The following is a 19,036-nucleotide window of genomic DNA, read 5'->3' as shown; positions in this document are numbered from 1 at the left end:
GGCGTAAATCCGGTTTTACGGTGTTTTTCGTGTTTCCAGGTTTTAAATCATTAAGTTAGCATATCATATAGATATAGAACATGTGTTTAGTTGATTTTAAAAGTCAAGTTAGAAGGATTAACTTTTGTTTGCGAACAAGTTTAGAATTAACTAAACTATGTTCTAGTGATTACAAGTTTAAACCTTCGAATAAGATAGCTTTATATGTATGAATCGAATGATGTTATGAACATCATTACTACCTTAAGTTCCTTGGATGAACCTACTGGAAAAGAGAAAAATGGATCTAGCTTCAATGGATCCTTGGATGGCTCAAAGTTCTTGAAGCAAAATCATGACACGAAAACAAGTTCAAGTAAGATCATCACTTGAAATAAGATTGTTATAGTTATAGAAATTGAACCAAAGTTTGAATATGATTATTACCTTGTATTAGAATGATAACCTACTGTAAGAAACAAAGATTTCTTGAGGTTGGATGATCACCTTACAAGATTGGAAGTGAGCTAGCAAACTTGAAAGTATTCTTGATTTTATGAAACTAGAACTTTTGGAATTTATGAAGAACACTTAGAACTTGAAGATAGAACTTGAGAGAGTTCAATTAGATGAAGAAAATTGAAGAATGAAAGTGTTTGTAGGTGTTTTTGGTCGTTGGTGTATGGATTAGATATAAAGGATATGTAATTTTGTTTTCATGTAAATAAGTCATGAATGATTACTCATATTTTTGTAATCTTATGAGATATTTCATGCTAGTTGCCAAATGATGGTTCCCACATGTGTTAGGTGACTCACATGGGCTGCTAAGAGCTGATCATTGGAGTGTATATACCAATAGTACATACATCTAAAAGCTGTGTATTGTACGAGTAGGAATACGGGTGCATACGAGTAGAATTGTTGATGAAACTGAACGAGAATGTAATTGTAAGCATTTTTGTTAAGTAGAAGTATTTTGATAAGTGTATTGAAGTCTTTCAAAAGTGTATAAATACATATTAAAACACTACATGTATATACATTTTAACTGAGTCGTTAAGTCATCGTTAGTCGTTACATGTAAGTGTTGTTTTGAAACCTTTAGGTTAACGATCTTGTTAAATGTTGTTAACCCAATGTTTATAATATCAAAAGAGATTTTAAATTATTATATTATCATGATATTATGATGTACGAATATCTCTTAATATGATATATATACATTAAATGTCGTTACAACGATAAACGTTACATATATGTCTCGTTTCAAAATCATTAAGTTAGTAGTCTTGTTTTTACATATGTAGTTCATTGTTAATATAATTAATGATATGTTTACTTATCATAATATCATGTTAACTATATATATAACCATATATATGTCATCATATAGTTTTTTTACAAGTTTTAACGTTCGTGAATCACCGGTCAACTTGGGTGGTCAATTGTCTATATGAAACCTATTTCAATTAATCAAGTCTTAACAAGTTTGATTGCTTAACATGTTGGAAACATTTAATCATGTAAACATCAATCTCAATTAATATATATAAACATGGAAAAGTTCGGGTCACTACAACTCACGTATCAATATTGAGATTCAATATTGCAGGAAAGGTTCGTAGACGCAACGGTAATGATAAACACTATATTGACCTCACGAGCATACCCATGAACCATACTCAATCACCTCCATAGCTATAACCCATAATTTCCTTAATCCTATCCTACTCGAAAAACAATTTCGAAATCACTCGGACAGCACTCCGTCGTAATATTTTATGTATACTAATAATATCTTGAAATAATACGGAGTAAATATATATATGTAAATTGATTGAGAGAGTTTAGAGAAAAATATTTTCAAGTTTCTATGAAATAATGAAACCTATTGAATTCTATTTATAATAGATTTTTGAATTATTAAAGTGAATTATTAAAGTATGAATTATTAAAGTGAATTATTAAAGTATAAATTATTAAAGTGAATTATTAAAGTATGAATTATTAAAGTATGAATTATTAAAGTGAATTATTAAAGTATGAATTATTAAAGTGAATTATTAAAGTTAAAGTAAAGTAAAAATAAAGTAAAGGTAAAGTTTAAGTATAGTAAAAGTATAAAACTATGTACGTATAATACGCATATAAATATATATAATATTAATTTAAATCGTTATATATATTTAATAAAATAAAATATAAATATCGTTATCTTTATCATACTAGTTAAGTAATGAGTTGTCAAAAGTAGTTCTAGATATTTATAAAAGTTATATACGTTTTAATAATAAAGTTCTTTTTAAACTGAAAACGTTTTTGTACGTTTGAAACTAAATAGATCAATCGAGTCTTTATGAGATTCAATCTTCCACTATCCTTTGTCTAGTTCTCAATGATTGACAATTTGTTCTTATTTATAAATCACTTTACCATTTTTCGAATATTGTTAAAATGGAAAGATTTCTCAAATCAACGTGGGCCTTTCAAAAGAAACTTGTAATCATAATTCAATATATCTGATAATTCAATCATTTGATCTTATCTTCTAATTCCATTGATAAACATTTTGAAACAGATACAATCATATAAAGTATTTAATCTAATATTTTGTTTACGTTTCAAGTTATAATATATATACACATATACATATATAATCATATTCGTATAATGGTTCGTGAATCGTTGGAACTTGGTCGAGGTTGAATGAATGTATGAACATAGTTTAAAATTCTTGAAATTTAACTTAACAAATATTGCTTATCGTGTCGGAAACATATAAAGATTAAAGTTTAAATTTGGTTAGGAATTTCCGGGTTGTCACAAAAGAATGGAGTGTTGGAAACGCTCAATAGAAAGAAAAGAAAAATAGTACCAAAAAGCAGATTATGCGAAATCACGAAGGAGTCTCTGAACAAATCAAAAGGACTAAACTTGTACATTAAGAATCCTGATGATTCTGTTTCTGATTAAATCTTTAGCGAATACCTTACTTCTGACTCCAAACTCTTGCGGACAAATTTCCTTCACCATCCTTCGATATTAGAAATTTCAAGATATCATCGTATCTTTCATTATAAATATCTTCCATATTTCTGAAGATATTTTCATAACTATTCTTATCTGAAATCATTAATCTCTTCGTGCTATCAGTGTTACATCATATAGAAACTATTAGTTTCTATATTCTATAAACTACCGAGCTTAAAATATGAATGTTATTGAAGTAATGTTGGGAACTGATGCATGAGTTAGTATAATATAATGACATTTGATCAACGTGATTATATTACAATAAGTCATGCTGAGTTTTTAAATGGAACATGATAATTCACAGATTATAACGTCATCATGTGTCATGTTACATAACTCTTTCATTCTGATTAACTTCTGAACATATCAAGAAAGTATATTCTTGATAGTTCTATTCTCAATGATTCTGATAATTTGACTAATCAAATCGTACGATTACGTTCTTTCTTGGCTAGAACATTAAGTTCATTCGAAAACTCCGTACTTACGGATTCTGGACCGTTGCTCGCTTTACTAAAGGTCGAGAGGATAATAAAAAGGTAAAGAGATCCAAAATATAAGAGAAAATATAAAGCCCAATAACAACACATAGGTTACAAACCATGGATATTAATATGAATAGCAATATAAGGACACGGTAGAATTAAGAATAGTATCACCCCAAGGTAATAATAGAAGTAAACAGATTTTTCTGGTGGAAAGATTGAAAAGAGGGATGACAGAAATGATAATTAGAAAAATATCAAGGATTAGAAATGGATTAAGCATTTTCACAATCTTTTGGATGTATGAACTAAGAAAGAAAGTATAGGAATGGTGAGAATAATGGAACGGAAAAAGTTTAATTTATAATGGAAATATCAGACAGAGTAATCGAGGCAGATCACCGTATTTAATTATAGAAATTTTATTTTCCTTATTCGTCGAAGAATCAAATCTTTTAGATTTCGAAGATTTTCTTTATATCCCTTGAATTCCGGAATTCAACCAAGACAACGTCAAAAGTTAAAACGAAACTTCATTTATTCATTTCACTCTTTTGTGATAGCTTCATTCGTGCTCTTCGAATAATCGAATTATTTTTATTATTCAATAATGATAAAACTCTATTTATCAGCTCATATTCGTCAGGGAAACATATTTATTGTTAGCCATGACGACCTCACTCAAATTTCGGGACGAAATTTCTTTAACGGGCAGGTACTGTGACGACCCAAAAATTTCCGATCAAATTTAAACTTAATCTTTATATGGTTTCGACATGATAAGCAAAGTCTATTAAATTGAATTTCAAAATTTTTAAACTAGTTTAAGAAACCATTTGACCTTCGACCCGTTCCGACGATTCACGAACAACTACTTATAAATAGATACATATACATTTATATATATATTAAGTTGAAACATAATTTGAAATAATATATTAATTAATTGTAAGAACTAAATTGTAAAATAATAAACCATATAATACCCTTGATTTTAAATAAAAGTCGATAGATATTAACTGGTGGCTTTACTATTCGAGAATTTCACGTGCTAGTGTGTTTGATACTATTTCCTTTCAATCCTCGATAATATGATTAATTAAAATATTATTATTACTATCATTAATATTATAATTATTATATATTATATATTATATATGTATATATATATCAATGGGTTTAGATAGAGAACACCCACCTCCCTTCTCCTTTCATTAATTCGTTGGTAAACATTGTAGAAAGTAAATTGTGTAATTAACAATATGTTTGTTACTTGTACCACATAGTATGCATGTTCAAGAAATTGTCTTGAAATTTGACCACCTTAACAAATAATCATCGTATGCAAAATACCGTTTAAACTTGATGCCACTTTGATTATGTTATGATTTAAACTTAGTGGGATACTGACCAGGTGAAAAACCAAATTGAGTGGGAAATATTTTAATTATTCTATTGATGCAATTCCACCACACCACATACATAACCGTACATACATGTATATATAGGACATCAACCATTATGACTTTTTGCCAAGGACTATAACTAATCACTAATAACTATTAATAAGTAACGTCACATATTACACATTTCTAATTTAATATGAAAAGTAAATTATAACTGTGCATGATTGATAACTTTGAATTATTGTTTCCCTAGTTATTCATTTAATCAACCTACCCTCTATCTAATTATATACATAAAAATTCATATACCAAGAGGATAATGAATATCAATCATCACTTTTCTCCTTTTCCTCATTCCTCTACTTGCCTTCTCTGCTTCATTTCACTCCTTAATTCACCGACACAACAAAAGATTACATCTTCTTCTTCATAAAACTTCGATCACCACTTCAAACCATAGCAAACAACCACTACCATGATAATCATGTAAACCATCATCAAAACTCAATTACTAATATATGTGATTACTGCTACAGCTATATGCTTATTTACCTTTCGCTTTATATCACAAGCACCATAACAGCCCGTTCTCCTACTGCTATTTGATTCTGTTTTAGCTGCTCCTAGTCGCCTGGCTGCAACTGCTCAACTACTGCTATTCGAAAAGTATAACAGAAGAGAATAAAGAAACAATTATTAAGATTATTCAGCAACTTCTGTTTGTGGGTTCTATCCAAATTCATTAAAAGGTCAGACTTCATTTTAGCCGACTAATGAGCATCAATATCTTTTACTTTTCGTATTAATCAGGCAAAACCCAAAAAGAAACCAAAAACCATCATCATCGAACCACCCCACCTGTCGTCTCCAACACCCTCACCTTGTCAATCACCACCCCTGCAAACCACCGGAACCCATTAAATTACTAACACCATAATTACTTTCTATTTTTCTGTTCAATCGAGCCAAACCAAGAAACCATTATCAACCCATCATTATATAGGTTAGAACCATATTTACTATCTTTGTTAATGCTTGACAATACCCCAACTATACGTCATCATTCAGTTGCTACTACTCTGTTTCTGTTGTGACTCGCCATCAAACAAACAATCATCTATTACTACCAATACCATTATCCTTCATCTATATCATGTTCATATAAAAAATATAATAATAATATAATAATAAATAATTAAACAGATAAACATTTGATAAGATGGATTTGAATTTCAATTTCTGACTTACAGATCCATCATCACCATCGCCTCTGTTATTAACAAAATCGGAGCTGTTGTTGATCTTAGTCTTGATTTCCCTCACAGACTTCTTAATCGAGGGTTTAGGAAACAATTTCAATTGATCTTGTGACTTGATTATTGAACGGGATCTTGGAAAATTTGGGAGCTCGTAGGATTTTGGGGAAAACGAAGCTGAGCTGTGAATAAAAAAAATAAAAATTATAATGATAAATGATAGGGGACCGTATGATAAGGCAGGCCATCGAGACTTTTGGGCTTAAGCTGTTTATATTATTATTGCCCAACAAATCATTTTTTTTTAAAAGTGGACTTCTTTTATTTAGTTATTGGATTACACAATTGGACTGAGGTATTGGGCCGCAGGCCACTAAACGATTATTTGGGGTGTGTTGGTGTTACATGAGAGGTCTTGGGTTCAAGCCTGAGCACTGACATTTTTTTTTTTGAAGATGACTACTCTAAAGGTAGTATTATTCATATTACTATAATTATTATTATTATTATTATTATGATTAAGTATTAATAAAGTACTAAAATTGTGGTTAATATGGTTACTAATACAATATCATGATAGGTATAATACAAAATGGATTAATGATAAGAATTTAAAACGATATTATATGGCTATAACTATTATAATAAAAATGATAATATAATAATATTATTAAGATATTAGGATAATTATAAGTATGGTCACGATCATTAAAAATATTAAGTATAAATATATGTAACTCCTTATAATTATTATTATTATTATAATTATCATTATTATTATTATTATTATTATTATTATTATTATTATTATTATTATTATTATTATTATTATTATTATTATGTTAGTTATTATTATCATGATTTTTACTAATTTAGTTTACATTATTATAATTAAAATAAATATTATGAGTATTATTATATTTAGTATGAACATAAGTATTAGTATTAAAGTTATTATTATTATTATCATTATTACTTTTATATTAACAATATTATCATAACAAATAAATATTTTCCATAAAAGAGTATATTTGTTACAACTACCCTAACATTTCATATCATATAATTATATATATTAAGATTATTTATATAAGTATTTACATATTACAAATTATGTATTTTTAATATAATATTAAACTATATAAAATTAACTATTTTAAATATATACAAATTTATATATAAGATATATAATTTAAGATATAATATATAAATTTATTTGATTACGAATACATGTATTAATATACATATGAATGATATAGGTTCGTGAATCCGAGGCAAACCCTACACTTGTTCAATATAGTCATATGTATTTTTACTACAAAATACATTAGGTGAGTTTATTTATTCCCTTTTACTCATTACATTTTTGGGCTGAAAATACATGCACTGTTTTATTAACTGTTTTACAATATTTATATGCGTGAGTTTCATTAATCCCTTTTTAAATGCTTTTGCAATATATATTTTTGGGACTGAGAATACATGCGATGTTTTTATAAATATTTTACGAAATAGACACAAGTAATCGAAACTACATTATATGGTTGAATGATCGAAATCGAATATGCCCCTTTTTATTAAGTCTGGTAATCTAAGAATTAGGGAACATACACCCTAATTGACGCGAACTCTAAAGATAGATCTATCGGGCCCAACAAGCCCCATCCAAAGTACCGGATGCTTTAGTACTTCGAAATTTATATCATGTCCGAAGGAGGATCCCGGAATGATGGGGATATTCGTATATGTATATTGTGAATGTCGGTTACCAGGTGTTCAATCCATATGAATGATATTTTTGTCTCTATGCATGGGATGTATGTTTATGAGAAATGAAAATATGAAATCTTGTGGTTTATTAGAATTATGAAATGATTATTTATGATAAACTTATGAACTCACCAACCTTTTGGTTGACACTTGAAAGCATGTTTATTCTCAGGTATGAAAGAAACCTTCCGCTGTGCATTTGCTCATTTTAAGGACGTTACTTGGAGTCGATCATCGCTCTGGGATCAAATGATGATGACTTCGTCCAGATGGATTAGGACGGGGCATTTCAAGTTGACCATAGGTCTTACCTATTTCAAGGATTAAAACAAGACAACACTGACAAATACCAGCAGGCAATTTCAACCTATTTACTTACACATGATCGGTTTAGGTTACCATTATGTCTCAAGCATGCCAAGATAATTAACTAAAAGAGAAATGTGAAACGGATTATAAGTCATCCAAAATGTATTTATATGCTATTATGCCATACAATACAACCTTCTATATCATTTCATTCAAAAAATAGAAGCTTACTCCTATGATAGTATTGTCTTTGTAACCATATGCAACACATTTATTACCGATATAAGACATATAACGTGTTTGCAATTCAACCAAACACTGTCCATTTGATCTGTACCAAAAATTGATCAATTTCAACCAGGACATGTAACCCGCCCAGCCATTAGTTTCAACTACAATAAATACTGAAATTAACATTCAAATAACAGAATTAGCGAAAGGGTCATACTCTGCCTTCAGGACTCTTTTTCATTCTTTCAAGTACTCTCTCGAAAGCAGGTTTCCCAGTTGTCTCCCCCAAAGCAGCTATCAAATCAGCTCGTCTTGGATCTACTAATGCACCAACTGCAGACCCAACAGCAACTGCAGCCTGCTGCCAACCTCTAAGTCGAACTCGAGCCCCTTCTAACATGATGTATGCTAAAAACTTCAACTAAGATCTGTTTCAAAAGCATAACATAATCGATGACCCGTTACCGTTTAGTTTTTACCAAGAATTAATACAGTGTTAGTTAAACTAGACACATATTAAGACATTTAACATTAAAAAAAACAACATAAATGACGATCGAAAGCTTACGTGCGAAAAGCCAGTAAGCTGGCTTTGAGTGGCTTTTTCGAATTTTTATAAGCACATAAGCTCTGACAATAAGCTTACCCAAACAATCCCTTACCGAACCCTTAACATAGTAGGCAGTATTAAATATCACAATCAAATTAATTTTTTTTTTTTTATTTTAAATAGAGATCAAATGTGCAACAACGCATCAATTGGATGCTTTTGTGGGAATCTATGCTTGAGAAACTTAAACAATCTCATTGGGGAATTTCATCAAACACTTGGCATTTAATACATAAAACAAAAATAAAGCGAAAAAGGTTTCATTAAAAGAATTCAAATTTGCAGTTACAGAAGATCATTAAACATTAGTTTATATAACGAAACGAGTAATCATATACATACCCGAATAGAATCGAAGAAACGGAAGTCGCATAAATCGTCGAAGAAAGTACACGGGTAAAAATAGTACGGAGTAATAACAAAATTGGATTGCAAAGCTGAAAACGTGGTCATAGAACACTTGTAGATTTATATAAGTAATTTAAATTAATAAGAGTTACAAACATGTGCCTCCGTAGCATAGTGGTAGTGCGTTCCCTTCGTAAGGGAAAGGTCGTGAGTTCGATCCTCACCGGGGGCTTTAATATCAGTTTTAAAAATTCGTTTTTTTAGATGTCAAGTAGTTATACAGCACGTAGTATATCATTTATGTGGAATTTGTAATCATTTTGATCACTTGGAAAAGTACATTCAAAGGTCTGCTGGACACTCAGAAACTTCCATTCACTTTCACTGTAAAACGATACTCTAACTCATACGGATACATAGTATGAACATAAAAAGTAGATAACATAATGGACAACTTGAACCATACATTTCGTTACCTTGAAAAAAAATCAAACTATACATTTGACAAAGTCAACAATCAAAAACAACATTGTATTTGCCTCAATTTTCTTACAACTTGCCTCATGGTAGGCCTTTTGGGAGCCGATTCCATCGTACAACTCAATCCCAATTGTAACAACTCCGGCAACACATTTTCCGGCCCCGAGGCCCACAATCCATCCGCAAACACCTCATCCATCCGCCCCTCTTCCCATAGCATAGTCGCCCACGTCACAATCGTAAAACCATTCTCTTGACCCGAAAAAGACATGTCCAAAGCCCGCTTATCTGATATCAATTCAAGTAACATCACCCCATAACTATACACATCTGCCTTATACGACGCCCTACATGCTAAAGCATATTCGGGCGCCACATAACCAAATGTCCCCGCAACCCCGGTTGTCACGTGTGTCTCGAACCCCTCGAGCAAGCGTGACAACCCAAAATCCGACAAATAAGCATTATAATTATTATCTAGTAAGATATTACTCGGCTTAACGTCTCGATGAAGTATACGTGGACTACAATCGTCGTGTAAAAATGCCAACGCGCCTGCCACTTCAGCAGCAATTTTAGTAACTACTTTCACCCCGGTAACTCGATTTTTGTTTAACCTAATAAAATCCTCCAAACTACCACCAGAAATATAATTATAAACTAATAACATTTCTGATTCACTAGCACAATATCCGATCAATGTTATAAGATTCGGATGTTTAATTCGGCCTAAACTACGAATTTCTGCATTGAATTGTGGGACCCCTTGACACATTTCTACGGTCAGCCGTTTCACGGCAACTGTCGTGCCCGGATTTATTTCTGCCCGATAAGTTGACCCGAAACCGCCACTACCAATACAATATTTCATAGTGAAGTTTCCGGTAGCTTGAATAACGGAGTCAAAAGTTAACGGTACACCGAGCTCTCTAAAGATCACGAGACGTTCGGTGCCCGAACGACGTGGTGACGGAACTCCGTTAACTCGTGATGAATTCCGTTTAAGTTTTCGAAAACAAAAGTAAACAACGATCAAAGCTATAAGAATTAAAACAATTAGTGATACAACTATAATTAATATCAATTCAAATGAGCTGAAACCAGTTTTATTCCCATCTTTCGACCCCGAATCAACAAGCATCCGCCGTGATTGTTGCGGTAATTCGATATGACCCGAAACCGTAGAAACGGGTAAAAGATTGAACAACGCAAATAAACCCATCAGTTTTCACCCGAGAAAATTGATACCCAGAATTCAAAATCAAGACTTTTTTTGTTCGAAATTGAAAGTTTTTGAAAACGGGCTTACATGGATTTGAATGTTTGATTTCTTCACGCGTTTAAATTTGCATTTACAGGAGTACTTATTTTGATTGGTTGTGTTATAGGAAGCCCGGTGTACGTGGATAATTAAAGTCAACAATGGCAGCTACATTAACCATAGAATATGCGACACGTGTTAATTGCGGTGAACAAGTCGGCGACAGTAGACGACTTTTGACTAGACTTACCTTATTTCACTTAAAAACGCTTACCGTTAAACAAATTGACTTCAACTTATAAGACGCCTTTATTGTGGTGTCACTCGTTTTTTTACACTTTTTAAATGAGTATGACGTGTTTCTTTTTTGAGTGAAGTAGTGGTGATATTTCTTTTTTGATGTTACTTTTAGTGGAATGCTGAAGTGACATTTTAGTTTTCCTTTTCTGTTTTATTTATTTATATTTATATTATATTATTTTTATTATTATATGCTTATATTTATATTTTAAAAATATTTTTAAATTATAACGGCTATATTATTGAACCGTTTTTTCTTTTTTCTTTTTTTTTTTTAAAAAAAGGCTAGTTTTTACCCACATATATATACAACCACTCTTCTCAAATCATAACACACACTTCATCTCTTCTAAAACTCTCAAATCATAACACACACACTTCGAAATGAGCCCGTTGAATGTTTGCGTTAAAATTCATTACGGAGGTGAATTTGATCAGGAATTGATGAATTATACCCCGTACGAAACACGAGATTATTACATAGATGTGCGTGAGTGTCCTAATTATTTGAAGCTGCTTGAGTTGCTCCAGCATGACATACCTTACATGTTCAAACAAGTATGGTTTTTCAAAAAACCCAATGGTCCTGTCTCGCTACTTGAAGAAGATCACGATTGTTTTGGTGTGATTGGGCGAGCCTTGTTACGTAATCAACCAATTACGCTTTACACCGAATGAATTGATGAGAGCTACGCCATTGAGGCAAGTGAATATGAAGTTGTACCTGAATCTCAGCCATAGAAGCAATACGATATTCGCGATTACGAAGATTGATGAATGTATTTGTTGAAGATAGCCGTTAGGAATTAAATTAATCGTTTTTAGGAAAGTATGTTGTTGTTCTTTTTTTTAGAAATTAATATAATCGTTTAGGAATTAATGAAATAAACGGCAAAACCTTTAAAATAGAAAAACAATTCATAAATATAAATAAACATAATATACATTAATTTAAATTACTAAAACGAAAAATTACATAACTTTAAAATTCCTAAACGAAACTAGAAAATACATAACAAATTACTCATTATTAGCAGTACGAAAGTAATGTGATAAGTTCCAAACGTGCTCGGTTAAATCTGCCTTCAACTGTTTGTGAACTTGCTTATATTTTATTTCCTTAATCCTTGCATCTCGATCCCTCAAATTCCTTTCTAACCGACCTGGTGGGTTCCTTTGTATCATTCTTTCTTCTCACCGTTCAATCACAAAACCTTTATTTTCTTGAATCATGTAATGTAATACAATACAAGCATACATATGTCTTCTAATTTTGTTGAAGTCAATAGTTCTCGTCGGGGTTTTTAACATTGCAAATCTACCATGTAATACTCCAAATGCACGTTCAATATCTTTCCTTGCACTTTCTTGAAACCATTTAAATTTTTTACGAAGTTCGTCAGTTGGATTATGAGGCACTTTTACCAATATAGCCTAATCTGGGTATATACCATCACCTAAGTACCCTCTTTCGTGGCGACGCCCGTTTACTTCAAATGGTGAAGGTGGAGCAGTTCCATCTTTTATAGTGTTAAACAATGGAGAAAAATTTAAAACGTTAATGTCGTTGTTCGAACATGTCATACCAAAGAATGTATGCCATATCCACAAATCTTGTGAGGCGACTGATTCAAGCATAACAGAAGGCCTTTTTTGATCACCTCTGGTGTATTGTCCTTGCCAAGCAATAGGACAATTCTTTCACTCCCAATGCATACAATCAATACTACCTAACATACCCGGTAAACCATGTTTTTGTGCATGAAAATTATAAAGTCTAGCAATATCTTCGGCAGTTGGTTTTCGCCTATACTGTCTAGCAAACAAATGAAATACGCATTGACAAAAATTTTCAAGACATAACGCAACCGTTTTCTCCCCAATTTTTATATATTCATCAAACAAATCAGGAGTTGTTCCATATGCCATTTGACATATGGCCGCTGTGCATTTTTGGAGAATTGTCAAACTTTGACGGCCCGTTGCATCGGGACGTTCCTGAAAATACATAAAATAATCAAGAATAACGGCACTATTAAAATTAGATATACCTTCAACAATTCGAAGAAATGACTCACGACTCATTCGAAAACGTCGTTTAAAATAATTTTCAGGAAACATCAGTGACTCCGCAAAATAATCATTGTATAACCTTATAGCCGTATCTTCACGATCCCTATTAATATAACCCGGGTTCGAGGGACTCGACTGCTTGCCTCTCCATCGACTTCTTCTTGCGCTAGACTATTAACAAAACTAACAATCTTTTCATCATCCTAATCATCCACAAGAAACTCTAGCATTTTGAAAGTTTTATCCATTGTGAACTAATTAAATTAGTAGATTGTATGTATTTTGATAAGAAAATAAGAAGGAAAATGTGGAGTGTGTGAGATTAAAATGTATCATCCGTGTACATATATATAGAAAATCAAAATTAAATACAAACAATATTTTTTTTTAGTCTGCAACGGTAAAAAAAAAACAATCAATGAATGCCACGTGTAAGTGACATCCGTCTCCTTCCTCGTCTCATTCAAACGCGAAGCTTGGAAACTCCTGCAAGTGACGGCTTGATACGCCTGTTTCTTGCGTTTCTTCCCCTCCAGATCGGCAAGACACGTCGTGTCTTACCACCGATACAAGTCGTCTAAGTTTATTACGTATGAATTTATCGTCACAATCTTTTTGTTTATCGTCGGTTGTAGTTTCGCCATTAGAAATTCCTTTACATTCTAGATGAAAGAGAGAGTCAAATATGCTTGTATTTCAGAACTATGATCGTATATATACACATAAATAGATGATTATACGGTTAACATTTATTCTGGCTAATTTATAACATACTTTCCAAACTATCCACTACTTATGGATAGGATATACAATACTGTTTGACTATCTTATATACATATACTATAATCTTCCCTCAGTCACAACCAAAGTAGAATGAAGACAAATACCGGACCTAAATTTTTCAAACGATATTCAAGGTAACCTTTTGGTGAAATGTCAACTAGTGAAAACGAGTAGGGACGTGAAGAACACCCACGTGACCACATGCGACCTTTTATCATAAAAAATGAATATCTAGTTCTATGTGTTTTGTCCTTTGATGCGTTATTGGGTTATATCCACAAAGTGGTAGGGTAAGGACAGGGTGCAGGAGCCCATTGTGGCTGTTGTTGCCAGACGGCCAGACCCATGGGCTATAAGCGCAATGAGGATGCGTTCAATATCGAGAGGGAAAACCTCAGTTATAGAGCTAACGACCACAACTGTTGTTGCTTCGTCCTCTGTTGAACCATAGATTTTGTTGTTTGAGTATCAAGTAGGGGAATGTTGTTGTGTTGGTAGTGAAACGGTAGAAGTCATAAGTGCATTTTGGTGGTTGTTGGATGTTTGAGATGCATGAGATGCGTGTTTTTGCTTTTTGGATTCTTCAAGGATTAATATTGATTTGGCTTCATAAAAGGCGGGAAGAAGTTTAGTACTTTAGAGGATAGCCCAAACCTCATTATAGTTATCGTTTAACCGGCAATTATTGTAGGGCCATACGATTAGGGGTATTCAATATATGGTTTGAAACCGTTTAATTAAATATCGAATCGAAACCAAGTCGAGAAAAACCAAACCGATTTTTTTATATGGTTTTTGAATCGAGCAAAGCCAAAACTGAATTTGAAGTTGTCTTTTCGGCAGTGGAAAAGCCAGGAATTTGAATGAGTGGTGTCACATAATAAAACTAGAATATACCGAGTCATGAAAATTTAATTGACAAACTATGATTAATTCCAAGTGCAAAAAATTCAATTTATCTTCTAACACAATTGTCTCCTATGATTTTTTTTTCAATGGCATTAAGAAGACATTTGTTCACATATTCATCTTTCATTCATCATTCATTGGTTTCGCATATCAGATTTGTCAAAAATATTTGGACTTGAAGGTTCTTCTCTCATCGGATGATAGTTTTTTACTTTTTTTCATATATATATATATATATATATAGTCCTTCCTTATGTGCTTTGCATCTAGATACACATGATATAATTAAATGATATTGAATATAGTTGTGATAGTAATATTTTAATTTGAAATATATATTAAATAATTCGTAGTTAGATATAAAAAATAATAGTTGCCGAGCATATGACTCTATGAGATTATACAATAAACACTAGTGAAATAACATGTGGAACCACGAGTTTATTTACATGAAACAGTTTAATAATATGTTTTAGGTATTAAGTGAACGTAAATGCTAAAGTCATTTAATTTAATGACCCGTGGAACCACATAGTCTGACTAAGAAACTCGTCAGCTGAATATTTCATCAAACACCTAAAATGCATATTAAACAATCCACATCCAATCATAAGAGATAGTACTGGTTGTCATTTTATTTTAAATAAGTAAATTAAAATATAAATTTAGAATTGTTTCCTTCTGCCTAGCTTTTATACTTTCTCGTACTCAATTCAAAATAATTAATTAAAATAATTCAAAATTATTTAAATTTTATTAATTAAAATAATTATTAATAAGATTTAATAATAATAATTAATTAATATGATTTAATTTTAATTCAAAATTATTTAAATTAATGAAATCACCCACCATGCTTAGTTTTTTTTTTTTGATTTTTCTTAACAAATGAATTAGCCTAATAATTACATCATCATTATAAAATTTTATTATTATTTATAGATTAATTAATTTGAGGTATATGTAATAATAATAAATAAATAATTCATCTTATCTGTAATTTGTGCCTACCTAATTATCTATTAGCAAGGGGAAATCACATCTCATGTAATTGGGCTTTAAAAAATATGCTTGGCGGTTGGATTTGGGTTGTAGAAATTTATGGGGTCATGAGTTAAAATATGTGGGGTCACTTTATATAAAACCAAATATAAAGCTAGAAATTTGTGTTGGGCTTAAAGGTTATTGGTATGCCTGGAAAATGAGTCAGGTTGGGTCGGTTTGGGTAACGGGTCAAAATGGTTTTGGGATGAAATGGATCATAGGTCAAACGGGTCAATTTTTTAAACGGGTCAAAATGGGTCAGGTTGGGTCGATTTGGGTAACGGGTCAAAACGGGTAACAGTTCAATTGGATAAAATGGGTCAAACGGGTTACATCGCTTTTTTATATTTATTACATTATTTTTGTTATTATTATTTATTAAATATACATAAGAAACATTAATATACATAATAAATGATATAAACATGAATGCTTTATAAATTTTTGACGGATGAAACTTTTTATGTTCGACCCATTTGACCAATTCACAAAACCCATTAAACCAATTTCTATTTATTGATCTTTGAGTATTGATACCCATTAGACCCATTCATTCATTTTTTGTGCAGGACTTAATAGGTTGGAGAGAAACCCATTTGAATCCTTTTTTAAGTTTTGACTTACATTGTTAGGCCTAATTTTTCTCAAGACCCAATTGACCCGAAAACTTAACCCATTTGACCCGAATTTGAGTGTTTGAGTCTCAATTTTCAGGTATAGTTATTGGGCTAGTGAGTGGTGTCACTTGCACCCACTATCCACTATGTGACTCCGCCACTTCTTTTCGGTTAGATTTTCGATTTTGAAATTTTTGACTTTGGTTAACCGAATATCAAACTGAATCTAATTTATACAATACTTAAAAATATATCAACTCATTAATATCATTATATGCATGTACGAGATGTGATTTCAGTAAATATCTTAACTTTTCAAGTCAAATTATGTTTACTCGGATTTGAAATCTTATTTAAATCTTTATTTTTATATTGTTTCAAATTTCTTTCACTCTATATTTTTCTAACTGTAACAATTTCAAGTCGACTTTTATGTTTAAGTCAATATATATATATATATATATATATATATATATATATATATATATATATATATATATATATATATATATATATATATATATATGTATGTTGAATATATAAAATCAACATACAACTTCTTTTCAATATATTTTATTGGAAAAGTATATGCTATAACAACCAAGATATAAATTACTTTAAGTCTTTCCATTAAACTAGTGATTTTGTTTTGTTTTGTTTTTTCTTGATATAATATGTATTGTATTATGATAATCTATTATGATATTCAATAAGCTTATTATATTTTGTAAATTTGTATATATGTTTCATTATGTATATTAGTTTGGGATTATATTTGAAAATTTTAATACTTTAATCTTTGTTCTTCTGGTGAAAAAAAAGTAAAAAGACCGATTTGAAAGTCGAATTCGGTTTTAAATGAAATCGAACGAAATTCAAGTTTCGGTTTTAATATTTGAATTCAGTTTCGGTTTGATTTTTGGTTTTTATTTTTATAGTTTCAAAATCGAGAAAACCGAACCGAATAAACCGAAGACCGAATCGATAAACACCCCTACATACGATTATCCTTGACAGCGGGATCAACATTTGATAATTGGTTAGCAACAGACTTGATTTTTCTGGTAATAAGAGGATGCATTTGGAAAGTTATCCAATATGTTTGTGAATTGGTGTTTCAAGTGGACGGCTCGTGAGTTCTTATTATCTTGAGATATACCTTGCAGTCTTTCCCAAGTGAATTGAGTGATAGAGTCTCGTTCAAGAATTATATGAAGGAGATAATTAATGAGTGCTATAGATCCATTGTAGAATAATGGCATCTAGGCGAAACCAAGATTCAGTTTTGGTGGGATCAGTATCCGTGGTTGTGGTAGACGATGATGTGGCATCTGGATTTGGAATGATGTGATCGAGTACTTGAAAATATCGGCGATGAATTTTGAAAAGTTATGACTAGGGCGAGTAATAGTTTTTGTCCATATCTAGTGAAAGGACCCGTTCATATACATTATAAATGATTCACAATAGTTGATTACATTGCGAGGTATTTGACCTCTATATGATACATTTTACAAACATTGCATTCGTTTTTAAAAGACAATCTTTCTTTACATTGAAAATTGACTGACATGCATACCATTTCATAATATTCACTATCCAACTATAAATTGATTTAATAATAATCTTTGATGAACTCAATGACTCGAATGCAACGTTCTTCTAAATATGTTATGAAAGACTCCAAGTAATATCTTTAAAATGAGCAAATGCACAGCGGAAGATTTCTTTAACACCTGAGAATAAACATGCTTTAAAGTGTCAACCAAAAGGTTGGTGAGTTCATTAGTTTATCATAATCATTTATTTCCATCATTTTAATAGACCACGAGAATTTCATTTCCAGTTCTCATAAATATACGTCCCATGCATAGAGACAAAAATAATCATTCATATGGTGAACACCTGGTAACCGACATTAACTAGATACATATAAGAATATCCCCTATCATTCCGGGATCCTCCTTCGGACATGATATAAATTTCGAAGTACTAAAGCATCCGGTACTTTGGATGGGGTTTGTTAGGCCCAATAGATCTATCTTTAGGATTCGCGTCAATTAGGGTGTCTGTTCCCTAATTCTTAGATTACCAGACTTTAATAAAAAGGGACATATTCGATTTCGATAATTCAACCAT

The 19,036-nt window shown here is 31.2% G+C and overlaps 2 protein-coding genes and 1 non-coding gene across 3 annotated transcripts in view; 1 reads left to right on the top strand and 2 right to left on the bottom strand.

Moving 5' to 3' along the window:
- LOC139843514 (ubiquinone biosynthesis protein COQ4 homolog, mitochondrial-like) overlaps nucleotides 1-9,551 on the bottom strand; it is a 40,601-nt gene extending 31,050 nt beyond the window's left edge. Inside the window, exons 1-2 of the mRNA XM_071833613.1 lie at nucleotides 9,425-9,551; nucleotides 8,690-8,900 (exon numbers count right to left, since the gene is read on the bottom strand). Coding sequence (XP_071689714.1) covers nucleotides 8,690-8,872 — 183 coding nt within the window. The 5' untranslated portion in view covers nucleotides 8,873-8,900; nucleotides 9,425-9,551. The remainder of the gene's footprint in view (nucleotides 1-8,689; nucleotides 8,901-9,424) is intronic.
- A 39-nt stretch (nucleotides 9,552-9,590) lies between these two features.
- Nucleotides 9,591-9,662, top strand: TRNAT-CGU (transfer RNA threonine (anticodon CGU)). Its single transcript has one exon. It is a non-coding gene; the product is annotated as a tRNA-Thr (tRNA).
- A 192-nt stretch (nucleotides 9,663-9,854) lies between these two features.
- LOC139840274 (probable LRR receptor-like serine/threonine-protein kinase RPK1) lies at nucleotides 9,855-11,272 on the bottom strand. Its single transcript, XM_071830537.1, has one exon. It carries the CDS (start codon nucleotides 11,130-11,132, stop codon nucleotides 9,948-9,950), a length of 1,185 nt encoding a protein of 394 aa, XP_071686638.1. The 5' UTR covers nucleotides 11,133-11,272; the 3' UTR covers nucleotides 9,855-9,947.
- Between the last annotated feature and the right edge of the window lie 7,764 nt (nucleotides 11,273-19,036).

Source organism: Rutidosis leptorrhynchoides, chromosome 4 (genome assembly GCF_046630445.1).
Source record: "Rutidosis leptorrhynchoides isolate AG116_Rl617_1_P2 chromosome 4, CSIRO_AGI_Rlap_v1, whole genome shotgun sequence".
Taxonomy (NCBI): Eukaryota; Viridiplantae; Streptophyta; class Magnoliopsida; order Asterales; family Asteraceae; genus Rutidosis; species Rutidosis leptorrhynchoides.
This window is presented reverse-complemented; position numbering and strand designations above follow the sequence as displayed.